The following is a 23,857-nucleotide window of genomic DNA, read 5'->3' as shown; positions in this document are numbered from 1 at the left end:
AAAGCATGAGACCAGGACAAAGTGCTTATTTTATAACTTCTTCTTCTTATATATTTATATAGCAGTTTAACAGGTCAATGGTTGAGATCTAACAGGTCATAATTACACTGGAATGAAACATTGCTTGTTGGGCAACTGTAAAAAGGCATTAGTAGGGGAACCTGGCTCTCACAGGGGCCAAAGCATTCCACTCAAAATAGCTCCAAAGGAAAAAAACACTCTAAGGCATTGGCAGATAACACACAGATGATATTAGAAGCTTGAAGAGTGAAACACATGATGCAAGAACACGTACAGAAGTGCAAGCAACATGGCAGCAGTCCGTCATTTTCCGTTGTGGAGATTTGTTTTTTACATGGAGCCTGAGGAGTGAGGGCGCTGTTGCCCCACTCACCCTCATTTGTGCATCACAATAGTTTACAAGCTTTCTTCAGTCCACTCTGCCTCAGCCGTGGAGCTGCCGATTGACTGCCTGGTTTCCTTTACGTTTCAGTTTAAATAAGAGACTCACATCGTCATAACACTTTTTTTTGGCATGAGATTGTGGAGAGAATATTTCCTCCTCAGCCGGCCCCTGGCAGCTTGGATTCCAAAACCTATCGCTATCACATGTCCGTCAAGGGTCTGACCTTGAAGCACCGTCTGATGATCTGAGACGTGGAGAAGAACCGGAGGTGAAGTGGAGACTCCTGCGTGAGGTGCTTTATTGTAGACTGAAGTCAACTCAGCCTGTATGTGTCCAATAAAAACCCAAATTTCACAAATCACTGAACTCAAAGTCCAACGGCACATTGCAACTGGTTTATTTACGGACAAATCCATGATTATTATTTTTCTCATACTTTTGTGAACACCGCCGCCATCCAGCTGTAGCGATGTACTGAGGAGAAGTCATTTACCAGATGGGGGCGCTGCTGTGACTCTGTCGATAATCTTACACTAAACACAGACACACCAGATACAACAACTTGTCTCCAACTACTTTAAGTTTCTGCGGGTCGACTCAGCTGACGTACAGGAAACGACACCTGATCTACTACTCAGAGGCAAACAAACCAGCGGGGAAAAGTTGGTGAAAAAAAGAAAGAAAACATCAGAGTGGAATATGTTCACAAACACCACGTTTTACATTCCAGATAATTGTCTTTATCGGATCTCACATGTGAAGGTGCAGCCAGTTTGTGCAAAGTCACTGTGTCAGGAACCGTCTCTACAGCAGGTCCCGTGATCCGAGGTCAGTGAGCGTGGAGTGAGTCCTGTTTCCTCCGTACACTCCCCTGCCCATCGGATTCAAACAGTGACAGACTGGGCTGCATGTGTAATGTGACTGATTGATCGCCATTTGTTTACATCAGCCTGTCTCTGCCTTAAAGTCCTGTGCAACTATAAATAATAATCCACTACATGTCACTCTTCCTCTTCTTCTTCCTCCTCCTCCTCCTCCTCCTCTTCTTCTTCTTCTTCCTCCTCCTCCTCCTCTTCTTCTTCTTCGCCTCCCTCCTCCTCCGCCCCTTCTTCTTCCTCCTCCTCTTCTTCGTCTTCCTCCTGCTCCTCTTCCTCATCATCTTTGATTTCCAGGTATTCCTCCTCTTCCTCCTCGTCCATGACTGACTCTCCATCCTCTTCATTAGAATCAGATTTCTGCCTCCCTTCCTCACCCTCTTCCACTAAATCCTCCTCCACCTCTGCCAGCTCGTCCCCCTCATCCCCCTCTTCACCCTCGTCCTCCTCTTCCTCCTCCTCCTCCTCTTCTAAGACGTCCCTCTCCTCCTCATACGAGGAAATGGGCGAATAGTGCGGCAGGTCGAACACCTGCGGGCTGCTGGGAGCATCAGAGCTGCTCGGGTGAGGAGGTGAGGCGGCGGGTGCGACGACGGGAATGGTGATGGGCACCGGGATTGAAAAAGCAGGAAATGACTCAGCAGCACACGTGGCAGCACCGGTGCCGATCTCCCGGACCCTTCTGGTGGTCGGGTTCGAAGTGGCGGTTGCGTCAGGAGCGGCAGAGGGGATGACGGCCATACCCAGGCCTGAGGGCAGGGCTCTCGGTTCAGGCGTGTACTCCCGGATCTCTCCCGGTTCCAGCGGGTCGGGCCCACAGGGGTCGTGTTCGCTGCAGCACAGTTTCCCGTCCAGCTTGGAGATGAAGAGCAGACCGTCACGGTGCTGGCTGCAGTAAGAACTCGGACACATCTCACAGAACGACGCTGCCTCTTTACAGCATATGTCGCACTGGTGCCATGGACATTCCCAGCGACCTGAAACGATGATACAGGCACAGACAATAACGTAAAGGAAAATGTTAAGATTTTTAGCCAATTCGCAGAAACAGCTAAGATACATACAATAAAACAGGATCAAATTAATTAAAAACACGATAACAGTGCAAAAGCAACATTGAAAATGATTTGCAGAGTCACTGACCTGCTGGCCTCTTGGTGAGGTTGAGGCAGTCAGCGTGGTAAACCTTCGGACATCCAGGTCTCTTACAGGAAACCATCTGTCCCCCGTCTCCACAGCTGAAACACTCGTCCTCTCTTTCTTTGGCCACCACCACCTTCTTCTTCCTCTTGCCGTAGCCTCTCCTCTTCCGACCTTTGTCCTCAGACGGAGGGTTGTTCTGGTTCCAGAGGACAAAGGACTTGGTTAATAGCTCTACTTGGATTGTGATTTTTCTTTCCAAGTCCGGACAATTTTCCCATCACCACTAATTCACATCTCACTACCGTGGAAAAAAAATCATTCAAAATAACCTGAACTGTTAACCAATACATCACAGAGTGGTATTTATGTTGTGTCATCGCCCTCACCTTTGGCCTGACGCCCAGGAAGCCGCTGCAGTTTGGTGCTCCACATTTACACACTGTCTTCCCGTTGCCCAAACACTCCAGGTTGTAGTTGAAGGTGAGTTCAGTGCCTGAACACACACACACACACAAATGAGAGAGGCTGCAACTGTGGAAGATTTGACTCAGACTGCTGGAGCCTCATGGCAATTTCAGCTAGAATTAGAATCAACTGCTTGGACAGGATGGTTGACAAAACAGGCCTGTGAAGTTTTTTTCTGTATACACAATGACAAAAAAATGTACAAAATTAAATGTAACATAACAGACACAAAAAACAATGTTAATATTTGAAGATTAGTGAAATTAAATATCTTTATAAACATCCACACATGAGGTTCCATGATTTTCTTGTTTTCTCAAATCAACAGTTGTTTTTCTCAAAGTGGATTCAGCAAGTGGACTGAAGTAGCCTCCGGGTTCTTACCTGTAAACACTAAGCATTTATGTTATGTTTCTGATTCAAGAAGCAGCAGCTCACTTCAGTCATTGACAGCTGTGGATCAAACCACTTGTTGGGAGCGTTTGTTTTGAAAGTAAATGAAGCTGCATGTACCTTCAGCGACGTCCACGAGAGCGAACAGTCCCACCCGGGTGTCTCCGCCCACCGTCCACTTCTGGGTCTCACAGTTTGGCTGACAGCTGTGGTTCATGAAGCGAGCCTCATTCCCCTTCGGCCCGGCATCAATGATCCGGTCCTAACACAAACGTGAAAAAACACCACAGGTTAGACATGTTTGAAACAAGCTTTCTTGTGATGCGACCACACCCAGACACACACACACACACACACACACACACACACACACACACACACACACACACACACACACACACACACACACACACACACACACACACACACACACACACACACACACACACACACACACACACACACACACACACACACACACACACACACACACGGCGTACCTTGTCCAGAGTTAACATGTAGAAGTTACAGATGTCGTTCTCCTGCGCGTGTCTGATCCTGGACCTGCACTCCTCCTCGTCAATCACCTCCCCCACGTACTCGCTCACAAAATGACCCTGAGAGAACAACACAGGACGCCAGACGTTCACTATTTGGCCTGAGCCAGTCTCCACAGTACTTCTACGGTACAACAGTAAAAGTATCAGTGTCAGTAACGAGTAGCATTAGCAGCGGTAGTACCATTACTGAGAGGGATGTATTTACCTTCTTGATGTCATGGACGCAGCGGAGGCCCCAGCCTCGGGACAGTGTTCTGTAGATCTCCACCTGGCTGTACTGACGCTTGCTGAACGCCTGGTTGAGGCACCGTTCACCTGCCGGGCAAACCTGCAGGTTCAGAGGGTCGACATCAAACTGGAGTTACCACCCTGCGGCTGTGTACCTTCATCGACCAGTGCAGTCTCAGTCGATATACATGTTTTGCATGTATGTGACCTCTCACAACTGAAATCTTATCAGTTAAAGTTTGAGTCCAATCGTCGAAAGGGTTTTCGACGATTGGCTCCTCCTTGAGTCCGAGTGGATGTTTGTGCCAGATGTGCCTAAACTCTCAATGGGTGAGCTACCAACACATCACACTCACAAGAATATGAGGTCACTATGTCCTTGACCTTGACCAACACATTTTAATCAGTTCATCCTTGAGTCCAACTTAAAGTTTGCATCAAATTAGAAACAAATCCCTCTTGTTGTTCTTGAGATATCGTGCTCAGGGCATTTGGACGGAAAACCCCAAAACATAGTATGAAGACAGACGAAGCAGAAAACACCAAGAGGACCACAACGGTCCTTGTCTTGACCATGCTCTTACAGTTTTACTTTATTGATAATGATCCGTTATGATTCCGTTGCTCTGAGACATTGTGCTATTTTGATGGAGGAGTTTCTGTACCTGTGGGTGGCATTCGTACAGCAGCATGCGGTTGATGCACTCGGAGTCCATGCCACAGGGGCTCTCGTCCGATGCCTTGCAGTTACACCGCGGGATCTCTGATAGGTCGGCTGTGAAGATCTGGACCTTTCCTATTGGTCGATTCCCCTGAATGAGTGAGAAAAGTAGAAGCGAACATGACGTAAGGATGAAAACGTTTAGGGCTCGTAACTGGAGGCAACAGTGGGAATAATATCATTTAAAATCAAACTTTAAACTCAAACACTGCTGTAAATTTGAGGAAACCCTAAACCATGCAGCTTTGTCAAATATGAAAAATCACAAGTCTCCTCCCTGACCTTAACATGTTTGTACGGAGGAGGCTTCCTGTCGTTCTTTCTGTCCTCTTGAAGCTGCCGAAGCTCCTTCTCAGCCTGCAGCTCTCGAAACCGCACGGCCGCCTCCTCCAAAGCTGATGAGAGAAAAGTCATCATACCGGGTTTAAACTAACAGGTGAAAAATAAGACACAAACTTTAAGGATATGCTAAAGAGACCACGTTGCTGAACACGCTGGATACCTTTCCTGTAGGTGGCGTCAACACCTTTGCCCATCTTCTCTTTGCTGTTGGCGTCCACGTCCATATAAGGGAAGACTCGGGCCTGGTACGTCCACAGGTAGTCGTTGGAGCCGAAGAAATGAACGGGGAACTCGCCGATGTCGTGCTTCATCCGCTGGATGTTCTCCGGGATGCTTTTGGGATGGCTGACCTCTGCTGGCCACCATCTTTACAGAGGGGTGGAAAAAGATAAATATAAATAAGCTTTTGATGGCTCACACTGTACGCATCTATTTTCTTAAAAGTCTAATATATAAAGCGATCTGTGTGGATTTTGTGAAATAATAAGAGACTTTTGTTTTGACAAGGAAAAGTTATAATAGCTGCAATGTTCACACTAGCACAGTGCACCGTCTAGGCTGAGTATCAAGAAAATAAACTCATTTTTAAAAGAAAGATTGTAAATAAAGTCCCACTGTGATTCAGAATATGGTCATTTTAAGTTTTTTTCTGATCTTACAAAGACCTAACAACTGATAAGTTAATCAGCAGATTAATCCATAATGAAAAAGGGGAACGTGTATGTCTGCAATGAACCACATATGAGTAGCGATGCTAACTGAAAACAGCACGAGCTGATAAACAATCCTTTATGTTAAGTGAAAAAGACAGGAAAATTATTCTGTTTAACAATTTAAAGTTAATCAACAAACCAGGTCACTGACCTGTACCGGCCGACCTTCACCCAGAGGATGTCCTTGAAGCGAGGTTTCTTCCCAGCCTTGCAGTCGTTGCAGAACCAGCTGCCTACAGGCATCTCGATTTTGAGACACTCCCGGTGGAAGGCAGCGGGACAGGACTCGCAGCACAGCAGACTGCCCCCTGGAGCACAGGAGAAGGAAACACATCAAACAGCGCTCCTACTCCTTGTTTGACCTGATCTGAGGCTTCACAATTCAAGTCGTACCCTCGGTGCAGACGAAGCACCAGCTCACGTTGACGTGCTCGTGGTTCTTGACGCCGCGTCTGGGGGCGAAGTGGTTGGGACAGATGATGCTGTTGTTGGAGAGGATGACGCTGCCTGCCGCCATGCAGAGGTCTGTAGCGTGATAGGCCACCGGGCAGCGGACACACCGCACCAGACGACCTACAGACAACGACCATAGGACAGATGGGCGGTCGATACAAGGACGGTGCAGAGGGCGAGGGAGTCATCACAGCGTGTCCTCTGTTTACCTTTAGAGATGGACGAGCTGTTTGGGTTGGCGATGAAGCAGGTGAGACACACGTGGATGGAGCAGCGGAAGCCCCGGGTCACAGGCGCAGTCGGGGCAAAGCTGGCGATACACTCCCCGTGGTAAAACTTCCCACACACAGGGATCATGCAGCGCCGCACGTCCTCACTGCGCTTCTTACATACGAAGCAGGTGTGGACGCCTGGGGGAGAAGCAAAGTTCATGAAGGTGGTTTAGTCCTTATCAGTAGATTTCTTTGTGCAGTAAATAGTAAAGGTTTATATCAGAACAAAGATTTTTTGAAATATTTTCCTTTCTTCAAACCTTTTTATGAAGTGTTCTGGAGGTCCAGAACTTTGAGGTGAGAAATTTAAATGCTAAAATTATTATTTATATTTTTTCTAAATTTAAAAAAAAGAAGTTCTTATATTTTTGCAGGTAGTAAAATATTCACTGTAAATTGATAGAATAACAAAGACGGACCTGATTTACACTCTGGACAGACAAACTTCCCTCTCGGTGCCTGGGCCAGGGAGATGCAGGCCAGGTGGAAGGCTCCACAGCACTGACCCTCACAGAGCAGCAGCTCCCCCGTCTTTTCACACACCTGACACAAAATCACAGCATACTGTTAAGACAGGCCATAAAAACAGTGATTCAGAGAAGCTACGAAAGTGTTCCTGTGTGTTGGGGTATAATTTCCTGTGGTCTGATGGGTGGTATTATCCCTTCATTTTCACTGGGGAGCCACAGACTGGTACAATGTGTTCTTAGGGTAAAGTCATTTAGGAAAAGCTCTGTTAAAGGATGTGACCAAAATAAACACTGTTTTCTATTTTAACATAAGATGATGCTTTATAATATAAACTGTCTCAATGCTGTTAAAAGGATCTACCCATTACCAAAAGAGAAGACTGTTGCCTGTGTCACGAGAAAAAATGGCAATGCCTGATTTATATAGTTTCACTAAATATAATTTCCTACTTGAGATGTAATGCATGGTCGTACCATAGAACACTGAACTACTGCTCTTTTATTTTATCAGTTCAGTTTGACAAAGGTACTTTCTCAGTGTGTTTTACAATAAATCCTGGTTCAACACTCTGCTGGTTAAATAACGAAAAGACACAGCAACAAACATATCAGATAACAAAGTCCTAAGAAGAGCTTAGGACAAATAACAAATCGTTTTTTGCAGAAATGGTGAAGAGGAGTCATCTCTGTGAATCGACCTCACCTGACATATGTTCTCCTTCATGGAGGCGGGGCCTCCTCGGTCCCCTATGATCTTCCTTGAGGGTGAACGTGGGTCGTCACACAGCATCAAGTCATCCTTGGTGGAGGAGAAGCTGTGATCCAGGCTGGACGTGTCGCCCTTAAGAGACAGAGGATAAACTCACTGTTCAGAAATCAGAGTCCAATTTCATCAAATGTCTCAGATTCACTCAGGAATCAGGCTGCAAGTTGATCAGGAGGTAGGATGTAAATAAATGAATATATGGGGCAAAGTAATGATGAGGAGAAATAATGCACTACAGATCTTAAATGGGACATTTATCAGCACTGCAACAATAATACTCACTAAAATGTTTAGTCTGGAACAAAGGATCATCAGACACAGCTTTACTGATGTATTTATCACCAATACACATAAGACACCCGGCTCTGCTCTCATTAAAGAATAAGTCTGATCTCTTTCTACATTCAAAAACAAAATTCAAATCAACAATCCCATAAATAAACAATAATGAATGGTATTCCGCTTGCAAGCACTGTCTATGTAATTAAACTTGATATACTGTATCCATGTTGTCCAAAAACTATTTAAAAACACACTGATGAGTCGCACTGGCTGACTTTGCTTAAACAAACACACAACACTACAAATACACGACTGAGATATTACCCGACAAATGCACTATGTTCTCTCTTTTCAGAAACCTACTCTCCCCAGATGTTTTATCATTTAGCAATTTTTAAAAAAGGTTATATCTTCAGCAGTTCAGCTAAATATTACCAGCCTCACCATTTAAGCTTTCATGAGTCAATATCCGAGGCGACGTCAGAGCAATGTTTTATACAGCTACTGCAAAATGTTTTTGTTGTTGCAATGAATTAATAATAAGCCAAATAAACTAATGAAGGATCCAAACTCATTCCACTGCTTAGAGACTCTTTCTGCCTGAACCACAGTGGGTTAGGGACCTCTGCTCTCTGACACATGGTTTGACAAAGGGTTAATTTACACAAACTTTTGAAAAAACAGAGATGAAATATGTGTCAGTTGGAATTTATGGCTAGTTGAGTTAAAAACAAATCTCGGACCAAAGTAAAGATGTCTGACCTCTGACTCTGCCGTGTCCCTTTTGACCTCCCGAGCCTCGCAGTCCTCTGGCTGAGGAGCATCCACGTCTTCGGATGCTGCCTCCACCCGGTTGGGTTCGGGTGGAGCTGGTGCAGGAGCGGCGGGTGCAGGAGCGCTGGGAGTGAGAGAGGTCTGGATGGAGGGAGTGGACGTACAGGTGGGAACCTCTGGGGCGGGCGGTGTGGAGGTGGATGCTGTAATCCGCTTACGCTTTAATTTTAGAGATGGTGGTCCTGAATCTGGGAGGGAAATTGAAATGTTAGAATCAGGTATCACAGACAAGACAGAACGACTAATGAAGGTTCAAGAGATGTAAAAATTTAAATTAAAAAATACTATTTTGATGAACTACACCACCATATATATTGTTTTGAGATGACCGACCTGATTGAGGGGCAGCAATTGAATTGTTCTTCAGTGTTTTGACCTATGACAAGAGAAACATCAAAAATCAAGGACAGTCCACGATAATGTGTTGGTCTGACCAAGAGAGAAGACAAATAAATATCAGTTTTTTCCATCTTCATTGAATTAGCTGTTTAAATATTGAAGGTATAAACTGTGTTATGAACATCTTCATTATATCAGGTATTATAGTAGAGCTACTGTATCAGACCTCACTGGATTGTACAGAGGAGTGTACTGCGCTGGTACTTCAGAGTATAATCACTCAGAGACAGATGTCCCAGATAAAACCACACGTGAATCATTGCACACACACAACACAACATGGCCATGCTGTACCTTCTTCTTGGGGCCTGTTGAAGCCTCGGCCTCCAGACAGTACTCCAGGATCTTCTGAGTGGGTTTCCTCTTCCTCTTCTTCGCCAGCAGAACAGCGTTTCCTGTCAACCGAGCGTCAGTCAGGTTAAGACTCAACATGGAGAGGATCATCCACATTTTTAAAACAATATGTAAAAGTTTTATTCGGCACAAATCAAAGCGACAAACTGAATTTTCTGCTTTGTGTACCTTACTAGCCTGAACAACTTCTACAGTCGTGCTACTGAAGGTATATTGACATAATGAACAAAAGAAATCAGCTCTTGAGATATTGCCAGTAACACGACTTGTGACTTCAAGGTGACCTTGACCTTTGACCTCTAAATTCAAATAAGCACATCCATGATCGTGCCAGATGTGATGAAATTCCCTCCGTCCTGATAAATACGGATCAAAATGATCTTGATTTGGGATTTTTTAGGTAAAAATGAATGTTTGTGCATAAGATGAATAGATTCTCTCAAAACAGCCTTGAGTTATTGCATAAAAGAGGTTGAAAAATGTGTGTTGGGAAATCAAAGTGACGTTGACCTTTGACACGAATTTCTAATCCGTTTATCCGTGCGTCTTAATGAAAAATTCTTGACAATTTTGAATGAATTCCCTCACTGTGGTCCTCTTATATTGTATTTAAAAGAGAATAGAATAGAGGAACAACTTGAAAACATTCTGCCTCCACCTATGGCTGTTGCCAATGTGATGCCCCTCTGGCTGCCCTGTCCACATACTTTTGGCCATGTAGTGTCCACACATTTACCAAGAAGACTTCCCTTTAGCCGACTCTTTTTCAAAAGAAAACCTTTGTGACTTTAAATGCAGTTAACCGGCAAGAAACACAAGCGCTGCCTCACCGCTGTCCTTGACGAGGCCTCCTGAGAGCGAGGGTTCAGCTTCAGGAGGAGGGGTTAGTGTGTCGATGGAAAGCACCGGTGCATCTTGGGGAGACTTGTTTTCAGTGCTGGGGATTTGTAGTTCACAGGGCGTGGTGGCAGCAATTTCCTCAGGAGGTGGCGTCTGTATTTCGGGAAGTAAGCTTGAGGATGGGTGGTCGTGTGCGTTCTTGTCCGATCCCGGGGTTTCAGACGTGGAGGTAATGGTTTGAGTGACCTGAGAAAACAAACGACAGGATTTTATTGTCAATCTGATACATTTTTCACATGATAATAGCAATGCCAGTATTATGCAAATATAACGACAATGTAATAAGAAAGTTAGAACAGATCTGACTTTGTGTGATTTTTACCTTTCCAGTTGACTGGAGAAGCTTCTTGGTTTTCTTCCTTGTGGAGAAAATCTGATCGTACTCTTCAGTCAACTCAATCAGCCGCTTGCTGGGTTTTCTTATTCGCTTATGTGCTGAAAAAGAAAAGTCTCAAAACATTATAAAACGTCTACCTATTCTGAACCACTTATCAGTGCACTCGAATGCTGATATAATGGATAGACAATAATCTATTTAATAAATGATAATACACAAGGAGTAAATTTGTGTCTATATCAGGACACTTTAAATTTTGACAATCAGCTGGATTTCTGTATAAAACCGTAGATGAGTGATTCCTTTGGTCTTCGTTCATCTTTGAAAGCCAAGAGTCTCGTGAGCTGAGTGATCTCAATATTTAATTGAGTACGACTGAGGTAATGGGTTTCCACAGCACATTGTTTTTCAAAATCACTAGGTAACTGGTAAACATTGTTATGTAGCTTAACAGATTAAACCAACATTTGCCAATTCTCTAACACACCAAACCTCAACCAAGAAGAGCACCAGCATGCCAAAGCCCATAGAGTGGGCTTAGGCCTTTGCCTGGTTCGAATGGTTAGGGTTGACTTCCAAAGAACCATCCACTCCCCTTTGTCCAAACACAAAATTACATAAGTATTTCACCATGCACCGCTTTTGTTGTAACTTATGTTGTGAGCTACTTGACTGCACCTTATGTTTTCAAAGTTTGAAACAGTTGGCCATGTGCCACCAACACCACCTCCATCTGACCTCTTATAAACAATGAGTTAGATGTGGACTACAACTTTTGTTTACCATGAAATCAAACCCATCATATCATATGTGACTGAACTGCCCAGTTGTTGACTGGGCCCATACCTTTGTGTTATCCCCCTGGATGGTGTGGATTTACCATGTTGTAATCATTTTGAAACTCTTTGCATTTCAGGCTGGTCTTAGTGCGCGCTTAGGTAGCAATTCTGCAGATTTGGGCCAACCCAACTAGACTTACCCGTTGTAGCCTTGTCGCGTCCTCCAGCGTTGTGCGTGAAGCTTGGGTTAGTCTTGGTGCGGCCTGCAAAAAGTCCATTCGGCTGTCCCAGATGTAGCGTTGTGTCAGATCCCTGCTGCTCCAAAGGCACCATGTTCTGTAGATTCTGTAGATTAACCCTGCTCCACCTCTCATCTGCCTCATCTTGAACCACTCCTTCACCGCCTTCAGGCAGCCTCTCCCAACTGCTGGCCTGCATGCCCAACAGGGACTGGACTCGGGATAAGCAGTCCATGCGTGATGAAGATTCCGCTGTTGGTAGTGATGCAATTCTTGATGTGGACTCCAGTCCTGGGAAACCAGGTCCAGACCTGGCAGGACGGCAAGGCACTTTGCGGTTGGATCTCTTTTTCATTCCAGTGCAGCTGCTCCTTCTGTTATAGGGCCTCTTCCAAGTCAGACTTTTGCTGTCTACACTGTTTGTGATGGGGATTTTGTCGGGACTTAAATTCAAAATTGTACCAAGATGTTTAAATTGCTGATCTTGCCCTGCTGGCTTAGCCTCCCCAGGCATCACTGAGGGCTCCTCCTTGACATGTGTACTTGGTGGCCCAATGTCCAGTTCTAAAGGGGTTCCTTCTCGCTCTCTAGTGTCATGCAAGTCCTTCAACATCATGAGAAAAGTGCTAAACTTGTAGTTTGTATCTGGTTTGAAAGAGACGGGTTTACCATTACCCTCACTCGTCACAGACTGGAAGGATACCTCTTCCACGTTCTTAAAGGCATTCATGAAAGAGAATGGTGAGGAAGGTGAGGATGAGGAGCATAAGGCAGAGGAATGATCGTCATTCTTTTCCTTCACCTTAGAAGTGAGGGGGATGAAGTCCATTGGCGGGGTCGAGGATATTGAGTGGTCTTCTGCTTCACTTTTTACATCAGCTTCAATGTCAGTTGAATCAGAAGACCTCGCAGGGGGGATGCTACGGCTAGAAGAAGCGCCCTGATTATGCTCGCCATTGTCTTTAGATTTAAGAGATTTTATTTTTGTGCTGATTTTCAGTTTGGCCTTTGGACCACGAGATGAGTTACGTGCTGAATGACACACAGAGTCTTCAACTTCCCTAAGTGCGTGTAAGAGTTCTTTGTGCTCAGCCTGCTTTTTAGCGTTTTCCTGCTTCTTCTGCTCCACCTCCTGCATGGCTTTGAGGGCTCTAGTCAGCAGTCGACTGCTAGCTGGGAGGTGGGCAGGCTGCTCAAGTACAACTTTACTCACTTCATCTGGAACCTGCTTTGACTTCTGGACAACTTTCTTGGATTTCCCAGAAGATAGGACTTTGGAAACACAAGCATTCCCAGATACCAAATTTCCTTGAGTGGCAGGAAGTGCATTGGAAGATTTACTAGTGACCAAAGTTATTGTTTGTGCCGAGCTGCCTGACAGGTCAGAAGACATGCTTGTTGCATTGGAGGAGGGAATCTTTTTACTTTCAGACTGGTATGACTGATTAAGGGAAAAAAACGTCACAATGCTTGGGCTGACATTGAATAATGATTTCCTCTCAGCTTCTGGGCTACCTAACTCATCAGCAGACACACTCGCCACATCCGAGACCACAGTAGTTTTCTGTGGAGATGATTCTGATGAAGGTTGAAGCATACCATTCCCTCCACTTGTTTTTAACCTCACAACTGAGACATTAATGGTTTCCGAACTGGATGCCTTATCCATAGAGACACTTGTCTTGTCATCCAACCAGACCGACTTTTTAGAGGACATTTTTGTCTCTTTCTTGTCTCTGGTCTTTTTCTTCTTTGTAGATCCAGGTTGGTCAGCTGGACTAATGGCTACACTGTCGTTTTGGAACTTCTTATCCTCTATTTCCTTGCGAACTAATTTGACAAAAGGCAGCCTACATTTAGAGACAAGACCGGTTTGCTTTTCGAGAATTGCAAGTGGGTCAGTGGTGTCAACATCTAAAGTGGATAGCTTTGGAGTTTTGTTTGTTTCTTTTACTTCTGCTTGGTCAGAAATCCTATCAATTACATGAATTTGTTTATTAACCGTATTGTCAGGGTGTTCAGTTTGACCGAGACATTCTGAAAGTCTGGATTGGTCATTGATACCAACTTTCATACTGTGCTCTTGGCACTTTTTATCATCTGAGCTACCAAACTGGTCAGACAACATGTCAATAACAGTGTCAGTTATATTACTGGGTGTCTGTATGAACTTTGAGTATCCACACTTGTCATCGGGCACACCAGCCTCAACAGAGAGCCGGAACCTCGGTTTGTCTGACAGTCCTGGTTGGTCAGCAATACTGCCAGTTTTACCAAATAGCCTGTTGGAAACATGAGGGTTTTTACACTTCAGCTGTTCTGACCGTCCAGCAGCCAGATTTGCTTCAGCAGGTACCAGAGTTTTATGCTTGTCTGGTGTCCCTGACTGGTCACTGATAGCACCACTAGATGAGACACATGTAACCAGCATCTTTTTACTAACAGCAGGTAGGCTCTTTTTCTTGCAGGACGCCTTACTAAAGAGATTGCGGTCTGGCATCGGACTGGTTGTTTTAGGTCTCCTGTCTTTGCCTGATTTACTGAACCAAAGACCACTCTGAATCTCTGGCTGCTTCTTCACCTCTTTGACAACTGTAACAGTCGGTGGAGTTGAAAGTAGCTTAGATTGACGTTCAAGTGCTTTAGGACACAAAATCTTCGGCACCGACTCCAGGTCAGAATATGGACACTCTCCATTATCTCTCTCTGATTGGTCAGGGCTATTACGCAACAATCCTTTAGAGTGTTTACTCTTCGTGTCTTTTGATGATTTACTTGGTTTCTTCTTGCCAGAAGACTTCCTTAAAGTGCTTAACTTTGCTGGAGTTGTTATTGGGGATGAAATAACAGGGGATGAAAGGGATCCATTGATCCCGTGTAGCGTTTCAGGCAGGGTGGAGACAGGTGAAGGCGATGGAGAGGAGGTTGGAAGGGCCTTGCTCTCCTTTTCCAGTATGGAACTGATGTGGGAGCCATCATTCATGGACACAGAAATGGAAGAAGCCATTTTGGATCTCTCTGGAAGAATAGATTCAGCTTCTGCCACACTGGATTTCCAGGATTCCTGAAAACGCTTTGCAATCTGCAGACAGGCATAGAAAAAATGTATCAGCTTACAGAAGACAAAAAACACATTTGGTTTTAGTATTTATGCTTTCTTTTGTCAAACACTTATTATGAATGACACCAACATTTTATTCTAGTATGCCAGCAGCGACTCCTTATTAGTAAAATAATAATTACAGTGTATTTAGAGTTCTTCTCCGTTTGCTTTCCCCTCCGACGCATTAGGAGGAGCTGTTCAAATTCAAAGCCTCCATTGAAAGTGTGCGTGGATTTTTCCTCCAACCAGACGTGCTCCACTGGCTCACCAAAGGTCTTGATGTGGTAAAGCCGACAGGGCCGGTCACTGGGCTCTAGGAAAACAACACAGCCTCAATCTCATGAGATGCAAGTTAGCACCACACCATCCTGCACAGGAAGTACATGATTGCATCGACAAACCACAGGAAGCTTTGAAATGCAACAACTCAATATAATATTAAAACACAGTATAAATGCTGTTACATGGTCACAATATGATTAAAAGATAAATATTGCTGTGGGTTTGTTCTTGTAATGTTATATTTAAAAAAAATCCATAGGACATTTCGCACACCTAGGCCAGGCAGTATCAGTAAGTCAACAGGTTATAACAGTAGGTCAACAATGCTCCAGGCTCACCTTTCAGTCTGTGGTAGACTCCCTGTACGGGGTCAACGATCACCTCACATGGCCACCAAGGTCTTCGGCTGAACTTTGCCCAAATTACCTCGCCCTCTAAAAACTTCACAGGCGGCAAAGACTTTTTCTTCACGCTGTTCTGCTGACGACAACATGGAGAACAATGAGACGTCTGAAAATGTATTATCACTCAATGTGCTGTGTCAGAGCTACAAGTGTTTTGGCCAAACAAGTTGTAACCGTCTTGACCATTGTTTATGAATGACAGAGCTACAAATTTGGAGCCAGGTCACGTCTATATTGAATATTATGTTATGACAGGTCTAAAGCAGTGAACTGTTCCAAGTTCCATGAGAAAAAAGTTATGTGATCCATCAAAAGATATGTTCTGCTGACAAAGGGCAATATTGAAATGTTACTATGTTGTGTCTCCCTGCACCAGATAGAAAGCCATATGCCTATAGGGGTCAAACTTGCCATTGAATGTTTTGCTGGACTATCCATAAACAGGAGCAGACCAGTGTCGCTTTCCCACTCATCATCTGAGCCGTCCCAGTATCTCCTGCGTTGACCCGAGGACTGGGACCGGGTGACGACCTTGGCGGATGACCGGGTTGTGTCCCTGGAGTTCAGATTTACATCTCCGGGAGTTGACTGAAGAGTATTCCCTGCCCTCTCATTTTTTTCCTGCAAGACCTCGATGGGTGACACCGTCTCTTGCACCTGATTGGTGTCGTCATCGTCGAATAAAGAGGATTCAAAATGGAGGAAGCCATTCGCGAAGGGGCTGTTGCTATCAAGTGAGAAGGCCGGGCTAGGTGGGCCCGAGAAACAACTGTCCGTCTTTTTCTCTGAAGTGACAGGATCGCTCTGATTGGCTGCTGGCGTATCTCTACTTCCACTTTGGACCTCAGGTTGTTTTCGTCCAGCAGAGAAGTGACCAAAGCTCTCCTCCCTGCTGGTACCCTGGGTTACAGAATAATCCCGGCCGGTGCAATCAGCCCAGGAGTCCATCTCCATCTCCTTCCCCCTCTCCTTCTTAGGTGTCCCCCACTCCCAGCTCCTCTCTGGCTCCCTCACTGGCAGCACCAGGTCAGGCTGGCTCACCATGGTGGTGAGATGCTGCAGCCTCCTCAGAGGACTGTAGGAGGAAGATGAAGAGGAGGAGGAGGAGGGGTGGTCCCTTTGTGCGAACCCATAGAGGGATGCATGCTTGAGGGATGAGGCAGCAGCAGACATGGTTAGGCCGAACCTGTTGTCATGTCTGGAGGAGTTTGAGTGGGTGGAGAGGTCACGGCCTGGGGTCAAAGGGCAGATGGACTGATGGGCGTCTCGTCCAGGGCCTACATGAGGCCCACTCATGCTGGCATGGTTCCTTCCTGAAAGGTGAAAAGAGGATGTCAGTGTGAGGCCCGCGTTCCTGGTAGCAGGAAGACATCGGTTTGTATTACTTTAAAACGTAAACATGGTTCTTCTTGCACCAAACACTGTTACAATAAGCTAATAATTATTATTCAGGGACTTCCACTATAATCACATGTGAAAATCAGATGTGATAGAAGGTTGTCGCTCCCATAAGAGGGCATCATGTTGTCTTTCTTTCAATCTTAGTGAAGTAGCTGGAAATTCAAAGTGACAGCAGAGATGCACAGCTCAGACGGATCAGTGAAGACATTGTACCCTGACATCATGTCAAAATAAAAGCGCAAACACACTCACTGACCAGCTGATCCGCCTAATGTGACATTTCTGGAGAGATTCTGCACCAACGCCGCAGCCCCGCTACAAAAAAAGCCTTCCCAGGAAACAAATATCGCGATATGATGAAAATGACATCAACCCCGATTAAGGTCAGCCGCCTGCAAACTCACAGTATCGTCTCCTGCAGGAGGATTGTTATCATCACTATTATGGCGCGTCATGTGAAAAGTCAAGCCCGACGTGGAAAAACGCCGGCGACCTGGAAATAAAATGGACCCGCTCGTGCGCGTGCGTGTGTCTGACGCGCGTGTGCCAAGGTGTGCGTGATGCGTGAGAGTGTAGGTGTGTGTGTGACTTCGCGCGTCGTCCGCGGGGTGCAAGCGGTTCCACGATTGCACAAACACAAACGCCACATAACATGCAAACACGACGGCGCACAAGTTCACGCAAGCACACACACACTGACACTGACACGGACACACACACTCCTCTACAGGCTTCCCTCCGACAGATGCAGGCGATGTGTGTGTGTGTGTCAGACAAACAACACAAAAATCCCGCAGAAAACGCCACATGACGCGGGATCCGTCGCGGGAATCTTACCATTCCGGTGTCGCCCGCCGCAGAACCGGGCCTCAACCCGCACATTTTGGCGTCTAAATGCGCCAAATTGCCAAAATTTGAAAGCGGATGAGGAGAGTCCCGGCGGCAATACTACTAGGCCTGGATCCTGTGAAACGTACTCACTCTCCCTCCCTCCCTCCTCACTCCCTCACCCTCCTCCTCACCCCCCTCCTCCTCTCTACATGCGCTAAAGCCTGGTCCAGCGGCCCCTGGAATAGAACATCGAGAGTGTTGCGCTTCTTTCCAACGACACTCCCCCTTGTTACTGCTCAGTGATGATGCCCTTAACTTTATAATCCACCGCCTGTGGATATCTGCTCTGCTGAGAGGCTGTTCGCCTGTCCCCCCCACCCCAGGAAAGTCACTCTTTTCCTCTGCTGTGCTGTGCGCACCGTCACCACCGCCTCCCTCCCACCGCGTGGATCTCAGAGGAAGGGGCCGTAAATCTCTCCAGAAGATAGAAAAAAGGGAAAAAAAATCAAACAGCTCAAAAAAGGCAAAGACCACGACATCTTCAACAAGAAAATAATCGCCCCGCCCTCTCCCCTAATTACCAGCATCAATAATTAACCTTCACCAGGCGGCCATCACCAGGACATGTCACATGCCCAAACTTGTGCCAACAACTGGCACCATCCTCCTCATCCACCCCGACGCGCACTTGGAGATCAGATGAAAACACTAATAAATGAAGTGATGCAAAAAAAAAAGGTCCACCACTATCACTATCACTATCACCACCATCTGAGGAGCAGTGCAAATGGTGCTGCAGCCTTGTACCCGGAAAAACAAGATGAGTTTCCTTCCCCCTCAGACGACTTGCTGTGTTACTGCTCTGGCTGCTCACCCGGTGCCTTCAAAATGGAGTCCTCCAGTCTTTTAGAGGAGGAAGAAAAAACACACACACACACACAGAGAGAGAAGAACAGGCCACAAAGTGTTAATGCATGCCTCGATATAAAGTTCACCCAGCCACGGAGGATCTGAGCCCACAAAGCGCACCACTCCCGCGCCCTGGAGGTGTCAGAGGAGCCTGTCAGGGTCTTGGATCAGTCCTGGCCACGGCAGAAACATGTAGTTTCTACATGTTGGGGCTGCTGAAGGCTCATGTGCGCTCCTGACACACGACTCAGGGAGACTGAGGCACAAGCACTACTCTGCTGTATGTGTGTGTGTGTGTGTGTCTGTGTGTGTGTGCCCGTGCGTGTATGTGCCAAAACATCGTCTGACAGCATGAACAACGACACTTGGTGCCACTTAAAAACCTCGATCGTGTTCATTTTGATGCACATGAGGGGAAACGAGTGTGTTTGCAGAGAGGAAGCCACAGAGCCTCGAGACTGGAGCTGATCCACTGCGAGGTTTCTGCGTTGGTGTGTTTGGTTTTTCTTGGGGCAGGATTTCTCCACATGTGTTAGATGTGGACACGGTGTGCGAGCGAGGGCACACGGGACGAGCAGGGGCATGTTTCAGGTGCAAAAATACAGTCCCCCCCCCCCCCCCTCTCAGTCCAGCCCTGTCACCGGGTGTCGGTGTGGGGACAAGCTGCGGTTCATGATCGACGCGGCCGCGGCGCACAGACCTCTTGCTCAGGGAAACTCAGGGGAAACATAAGAGTGACGTGGGGAGAAAGCAGCTCCAAGCTCCACTGGATGGTTATGGAGGAAGAGACGAGTCCCTGCAGGAGTATAATAAGAGTATCTGTGACGTTTCCGGCGGCCACACACGGCGAATAACATCAGCTTCCACCTCTTTCGCCTCTTGTTTGCTTTTCACTCGGCTGGGGCGGAAACACGCGTGATCTGCGTGAGCTGCGTGTGGAATTTCAGCCTCCGTCTTTTTTTTTCAAACAGGAAATGTTTGATTAGAAAGAGAAAGAGGAGAGAAAGGGGGAGACACGTCGAGACAGACAGGGGAGAGACGAGAGAGAGAGACAGGCAGACAGGACGGGGCCTGCTGCGGGATTGAGCAGCGCAGAAACAGCGCCGCGCCTCGGCAGCCACGCGAATCGCCCCCTGGTGCGCCGTCATTAATCCAGTGGACGCGGATTTACTCGAATTTAGACTATGGATGCATTATAAGAATTTATAAGATATTATTGTCTAATACTGCTTTGATTTAACTGCTCTATAAGATCAGGGTTTTACTTAAAAACTGCTGATTTATACGTTTTTACTTAAATAAATACATTCTAATAATATGCCTTCATCTGTAATATGTTTGTACCTAATAAAATAAATTTGATATCACAGTAAAATAAACCTCTGTAAAACAAATTAAATGCCATAATAATATTCATCATAGTTTGTTTATTATACAGTTGTCCTTCTTCCCCAGATCTGTGAACAACATTCAAACAACCTGTAAACAAACCTTAAAAGTCGGTGAAATTCCCCCCGGAGGTTGTTTGTAACATTTGTAGGAATAATTGGTTTCCAGACAGTTTTTGGTAGCAACAGATTACAAAGTAAACAGTAAGTAACATGTCACTGTGAAGTAAAGACAACTTTTTTCAGTAATGATAGTGTAGGAGATTATATATTCAGTAGTTACATTACAGCTAGGAGTCCGGTAACCCTTTGTTTAACCTCTGGGAGCAGACTTGTCACTGAGTCTGGTGGATGAAGGGTTGGTCAGTTTCTGTGTTCAGACTGGTGTGTGAAAGGTTGAGGTGAGGAGTAGGTAACTTCTACCTTAAGAGCCGAAATACGAGCTCAGGTCAATCCAAAGTTGTCTGGTCTAAATTCAGTTTGGTGTTCTTGGTATATGTCACATTTCCGCCTCCATTCAGCAGTCACCTTCTTTTAGAGTTAGAGGGTCAGTGACTCCCTGAGGTTGGACTTGTGGAGAGCTGTGTGTTTTCACCGAGGCTGTTTCAGCTGGATCCATGAGTCACATGTGCAAAAGATGTGTCATGTGGTTGTCTGGTTTAAAGGCTCAGTGTGTAGAATTTAGAGTCATCTAAGTTGCATGTTGCAGCTGAAAACTCCTCACCCCCCTCCCCTTACAAACATGAAAGAGAACCTGTGGAAACCTTCAGTTGTCATAAAAACAGTTGTTTTCCAAATTCAACTCAGTCTGGATTAAGTCAAAAACATGGCTGCCTCCGTAGAGAGGACCCGCTCCATTTGTTAATATAAAGAATTTAAATATAAATGGGCAAATTTAGGATAAAGAAAGCAATTTGCACAATTTAGATGATTACACAGTGTAAACATCCCTGGGATTAGTAACTATTCTGTATAAAATTCCCTCTAACCTAAATCTTACACACTAGATCTTTAAATGCACCTTTAATGTATTCACCATAATGCAAAGACTAATGTAACCCATTACTGTTGCTTCTGAGATTACTTTAATAATACAAGTAAAGGGAAATAAGTAATCGATTACAGTTTTCAAGTAACCAGTTCAACACTATGTACACCATGTTCACAAACCAACTGACATGTGAATCTGGGGCTTTTTGGGCCTCCAGGGCCCCGGTACTTTGGCTCCCAGAGGCCTGGGGCTGACCCCTACATTAGGAACCACTGGACTATCTACACTTCCTTGACAATGCAGCTAGAACACTAAACTGCTGCTTACACATGGCATCAGATGCATCAGTAATCACAAGCGTATAATGTCAACTGTGAAAATCACATAAAGGGGACATTATTCTGCTGAAGCAATATTTTTACAATGATCCTTTGATTCCATTTCACTGATGATACTTTTATATATTTTTCTCTTCAGGTACGATTTTGAATGATGTGAGCATTTGTAGCTGATTCCCAGTTGGCTGGGTCTGAGATTATTGTCACATTGAGATTCAACACTTGGGAAGTTCACTGAACTAACACATAATTAAACTAGTAGCTGAGTCCTCTGTTATCATCGCTTCAGAACAACAACATACATCTTTTATTATTTGATGAAAGCCTCAATTTGTTTTATTCAATCAATTAAAACAATCTGTAATGACTCAACACGTCCACTGAAGGGCAGCAAAGCACACGATATAAAGTGGAGGCTTCAGACGCGAGCACATCTCTGGGATTCATTTTCTCTGTCAATGAGCCTCAACCTGAATGAAGTAGTTATTTGACTTGGACATTATTTGTCTACCTGATGAAATAATTCAGGTTTCAGGTTATAAATACATCAAGTTTTACAGTGACTGACAACGTAAGAATCCCAGAAGGGGACACCGTCACTGGTATGATCTATTTTTACTTCTGCACATTTCCTTTTTAAAACAGGGTCTCACCTCCCTGCATAGGTTTCATATTTACCACATATCTGTTTTAATACAATGTCAGCTCATATAAATATGTTTTAACTTTTATTAGCAGCTTGAGACAAGAGCATAAACATTACTGCAGGTTTAAGACATCGAAGTGTGGGAATGTATTTATGATTTTCCTCTCATGTGGTTCCATAGTGAAGTGGTTATCATGGTCCTCAGTTATCCCCAATGAAACCATGATTCTATAGTTATGAAACATGTCTTATTTAGGTGGCATGCAACAGGAAGACAAAATGTGGCATCTACCACCATCTCCCTCACTGACACACTAACACAGGAAATCAGGAACATGTACTGCATTAATAAAAGAAAGAAAATAACTGTTGCCTGCAGTGTGACTCTTCTTCCATGATGGAATAATGCGACCCTGACCGGCATTTCTTACATGTTAATTGCTCGCCATTGAAAAACCTGAAGTAATTGAATGGAAGACAAAAAAAACGATAAGTCGAGGCCACAAAGTGGAAGATGGAGGACAGAGCTAATGTTCTACTTCAGTGGTGCAAATTTGTATTTAATCAAATTATGTAGAGTCTAAATGATATGGAGACAACCTGGGGCTTTTGGGGCCCCCGGAGCACTGGTGGTAATTCAGCCTGACACACACACACATACGCACGCACACAAACGCACAAACACACACACACACACATAGTGAAAGCTTCTTTGGAAGGGGGTGTTCAGTCCACACACTGATGAATTTTGAGTCCGAGCGAGAGTATGTTCCAGAGGCCTGCGCTCATCTCCTGTGTGTGGTTGTGTGTGTGTGTGCTTGTGTGTATGTGTCTGTGTGTCTGTGTCTTCCTGTTGTTTTAGATTCCACTTCTCTCCCCCACTGCTGCCAATCCGTGACCTCTGACCTCCTCTGAACCCAGCTGTCAGCTGTCCTGGCCTCATGGGACAACTCTCTCTCACTCCGTTTCCCTCTCTCCTTCTCGCTCTCTCCATTAACTCTTTTCTTTTTCGTCTCAGTTTCACTCCTCTCCTCTCAGAGTTATCGCTCATGTCCCGGACGGAGGTGGAAATCATGAATCACTTTGCAGATTTGTTCACTTGTACTGCGGGGACTGTGTTTCAAGAGTTAAGTACTAAAACTGACGTGAGGACGATTTCAGAAATAATTCCATGAGTAGTTTGTTTTTATTCGTTTTATTTAGATCCCTACAAAGTGTAGTAAACAGAAAAACTCAAATAGAAATTTGGTTGGACCACCGCTTGCATTTAAATCAACTCCAGTTCTTCTCAGTACACATATGCATACTTGTTCAAAATGTCACCAACCAGAATAGCCTGACACATAAACACACAAACACAGACACTGACACACACATAAACACACTCAAAGCGCCCTGTCTCACAATCATAAAGGTTAATGTTAAACGTTTATTGGACCTGCCCCTTCGTCCTGATCCGCTCCAACATTTATTGGGTTGTTCCTTGGTTGACACCCCACCCTTCCACAAATTCCATGGAAATTGGTTAAGCAGGTTTAGCATAATCCTGCTTACTAACAAAATAACACAGATGAAGAAATAACCTCCTGGACCGAGATAGAAATACACAGTGTTCAGTGTGAGGTCACATAAG

At 45.2% G+C, this 23,857-nt stretch overlaps 1 protein-coding gene across 5 annotated transcripts; it reads right to left on the bottom strand.

Moving 5' to 3' along the window:
* Nucleotides 1-25: 25 nt before the first annotated feature.
* On the bottom strand, nucleotides 26-19,165 carry nsd1b (nuclear receptor binding SET domain protein 1b). Of its 5 annotated transcripts, none has more exons than XM_053440944.1 (24): nucleotides 18,827-19,165; nucleotides 16,132-17,033; nucleotides 15,655-15,793; nucleotides 15,175-15,347; nucleotides 11,893-15,013; nucleotides 10,899-11,011; nucleotides 10,507-10,762; nucleotides 9,617-9,717; nucleotides 9,257-9,299; nucleotides 8,852-9,111; nucleotides 7,745-7,882; nucleotides 6,991-7,114; nucleotides 6,509-6,709; nucleotides 6,240-6,419; nucleotides 5,998-6,154; nucleotides 5,294-5,499; nucleotides 5,074-5,186; nucleotides 4,736-4,882; nucleotides 4,048-4,170; nucleotides 3,783-3,899; nucleotides 3,403-3,544; nucleotides 2,811-2,917; nucleotides 2,425-2,620; nucleotides 26-2,258 (listed from the first exon to the last, which is right to left on the bottom strand). In XM_053440944.1, exons 2-24 carry the CDS (start codon nucleotides 17,014-17,016, stop codon nucleotides 1,408-1,410), a joined length of 7,893 nt encoding a protein of 2,630 aa, XP_053296919.1. In that variant the 5' UTR covers nucleotides 17,017-17,033; nucleotides 18,827-19,165; the 3' UTR covers nucleotides 26-1,407. The 5 variants fall into 5 exon arrangements, with proteins under 5 accessions (XP_053296919.1, XP_053296917.1, XP_053296918.1 ...); XM_053440942.1 differs by having other exon boundaries at nucleotides 18,931-19,164; XM_053440943.1 differs by having other exon boundaries at nucleotides 18,760-18,878.
* Between the last annotated feature and the right edge of the window lie 4,692 nt (nucleotides 19,166-23,857).

Source organism: Pleuronectes platessa, chromosome 15 (genome assembly GCF_947347685.1).
Source record: "Pleuronectes platessa chromosome 15, fPlePla1.1, whole genome shotgun sequence".
Taxonomy (NCBI): domain Eukaryota; kingdom Metazoa; phylum Chordata; class Actinopteri; order Pleuronectiformes; family Pleuronectidae; genus Pleuronectes; species Pleuronectes platessa.
This window is presented reverse-complemented; position numbering and strand designations above follow the sequence as displayed.

Bases quoted from the DNA above. Each gene is read 5' to 3' on its own strand.
- nsd1b (XM_053440944.1), bottom strand. From the start codon at position 17,016: ATGAGTGGGCCTCATGTAGGCCCTGGACGAGACGCCCATCAGTCCATC. The intron at 9,112-9,256 runs GTCGGTCATCTC...TTTCCCTCCCAG, and splicing joins AATTGCTGCCCCTCAATCAG to ATTCAGGACCACCATCTCTA. The intron at 3,900-4,047 runs GTAAATACATCC...TTGTTCTCTCAG, and splicing joins GCGTCCATGACATCAAGAAG to GGTCATTTTGTGAGCGAGTA.